The following is a 2944-nucleotide window of genomic DNA, read 5'->3' on the forward strand; positions in this document are numbered from 1 at the left end:
TTACCTTAAAAATATTTCTATTTCTTCTTTTCTTTGAATAATATACTTATAAATTGTCACATATTGAAAATTGTATATAGTCTATCCTATAAGGGTTATTTTTTTTTGACACGTTTGCAAGGTTTCCCATACTGCGTTATGAGGTATAATAATTTCACTGTGATTACAATTATCACTTAATCCAAATCTGTATATTTATAATAATGATGTATATTTTTTAAAACCAAAATTTTTTACTGAGGAAAAATAACAGTGATCTCATTTTCATAATAATGCTTGTAAATATATTAAAATATAAAAGAAAATCTAATGCTGTTAAAACGTTAAACCTAAACCCTAAACATAGATACATACACCAAGAACCCCTTAATATTCTCTTAAATATATTAGAAAAGATAAATTATACTTTATGAAAAAAATATTTTTTCGTAATAATTAATTTTCTCAATAACACATTTTAGTATTTTATTTTGCTTATTATAAATATACATGAATATTTAATTTTATATAAATTTTAGTGATTATTTTGCAGCAATATAGGGAAAAATAACGGTTAAATGTTTTTCTTTTTGCTATGCACGAATATAATAATATTTATTTTCTTATATGTAATATCATGAGTCCATAAAATGAAATATATATTACATGTTTTATAATATATTACTGTCGATATCATTGGTTAATAATATTCAGAAGCATAATGCTAGATCATATAGTTTTAATGTAATAAAATATATAATAAATATCGTACAACAATATATATGAAATAATCTGAAATAAAATGTATATATGATCAAATTATAATATAAAATTTATTATTTATCATACAAGATTTTATTATTCTGATAAACATCTACAACGTATCAAATAATAAGTAAATAGAAGGCAATAAATATAAAAATTAATAGAACAGTATCATGTAATAAATAATACTGGTGTATAATTTAACTTTATATATTCATGTAAAATATATATGTTAAATTATTCAGCTATTAGAATTATTATACAATTGATTTACCCAGAATATACATATATATAGACGTATAGACTTCATTTACATTGAGTAATATCTATTTTTTATATTTATATTGCATAAATTTATTTATACGTATATTGTAGAATACATAGATATAATTCAAAAATATTTTTAAAATTTATCATATTAATATTCTACTTTTTTTTATATAATAATAAGCTGCAAAAACATGAAATAAAATATAAAATTAGAATTACTATTGATATTATCATTCTATTTTAATATATCATATTGTTGTACATCAAGAATTGTAATCTTATACTTAAATAATAATTTGCCAATATAGCTATATATATGATCTCAGAGTTCCCCCATAAAATATATTATAATAAATGCTTTGAAATATTGCTATTATGGAATTTTCAATATTTTTTAATTTTGTATATGCAATATAATATAGAATACAATAATGGCTGATGGTTCTAAATATGTAATTATTTTAAATTACTATAAGAAATTTTAGCAAATTATAATATATCTTATGCATTTTTACTTCTTGATATAAAATAAATAACACAATTATACTCGAATATTTAAATATTCATATTCTTCAATGGTTCACATTTATATTTCAATTTTTAGAGTTTTGACAGAAATGAATTAACTTCCGTAAAGTATTATACTACGCTGGATACAGGAGTTAAAAGTGAATATAATTCTATAACATTCTGTAGTCCTAAAGAAAAAGAAAATTCAATAGATGACTACCAAGAAATTAAGGAATTCTGTTCAAAATTAACACATTATTTAAAAAGAGAAAACAAACATATGAAACAATGTAATTTGAACAATGATTTCTGCAATATATTAAGTTACTGGTTATATGGAAAATTAGTAATAATGTGTAAAAGTGTTAATTGTAAGGCTAACGATATTTATAATAAAATTTTCAATATATTAACGCAGTCTTCGAATTCTAGAATGTTCCAGAGCAACCCTTATTTCCGTTGTAAACTGGATTATAACATAAATTTGAATAACAATTGGGAAAACAGAAAGAAATTATTTGATTATTATTTGGACTATGAAAAAATTAAGGAAAAGTATAAAAATGATAAAGAAAAATGTGAAACATATCGTAGATATTTTGTTGATAAAGAAGATCTATACCTTCATTTTGAGAAAGATTGTACAAATGGTAGTGAAATTCAGTGCCCAATACCATATGAGAAATATAAAAATTGCGATCCAAGAGAAGTTATTAAAGAGTTTATCTGCCACAAGGAAGCACAAGAAGAAGTTGTGAGTTTAAAAACGTCATCTCCTGAAACATCAGATATTCATCCAGAAGTTTCAGGGTATTCCTTTAGTGAACCAATCATTCCTTCAACTGAAGAAGATGGTTATGATGGAGAAGTAAATGAAATAGAAACATATGGAGAATCCGATAAAATAAACGAGCGTTTCAGTCCTCTAGCAGTGTTTTGTAATGTCTTTCTAGGAGGAATAATCATTTCATTACTTGTTGGTGTTTTATATAAAGTAAATACAGTTTTACTTTAAATACATAAATCATATAATTTTTCTAGAATTATGAGTTACATAATCACGTATATTAAGTTTATAAAATACTTATATTTCATATTATTATATCTTATAACAGTTTACACCCATAGGTAATCAGTTAAGAAATATCATGGTAAACAGAAAGAATACAGTTGGACATCTAAATAAAGAAAGAAATGAATTATATAATGATGTATCAGAATATCTTAATCCTTATTATAATGGTCCACAAGATCATTACGTAGGGTTCAGCACTTTGTAATTTATTTTATTTCTAAATATTTAATAATATGATATACATTAATTAAAATAATATTGAATATACAAATATTGAACCAAGAAATATTTGCATTCATACCTAAAAAAATGTAAAATAAATAAAATTATAATATTTCTTTTATA

At 21.9% G+C, this 2944-nt stretch overlaps 1 protein-coding gene across 1 annotated transcript; it reads left to right on the plus strand.

Moving 5' to 3' along the window:
* Positions 1–1445: 1445 nt before the first annotated feature.
* Positions 1446–2804, plus strand: PGO_000845 (variable surface protein; the record flags this gene model as incomplete). The annotated part of the gene is made up of 3 exons (XM_028690845.1): positions 1446–1466; positions 1619–2518; positions 2640–2804. 3 exons carry the CDS (start codon positions 1446–1448, stop codon positions 2802–2804), a joined length of 1086 nt encoding a protein of 361 aa, XP_028546646.1.
* Positions 2805–2944: the final 140 nt, after the last annotated feature.

The sequence above is a fragment of the Plasmodium gonderi genome (assembly GCF_002157705.1).
Source record: "Plasmodium gonderi DNA, contig: Pgo-contig_78, whole genome shotgun sequence".
Classification (NCBI taxonomy): domain Eukaryota; phylum Apicomplexa; class Aconoidasida; order Haemosporida; family Plasmodiidae; genus Plasmodium; species Plasmodium gonderi.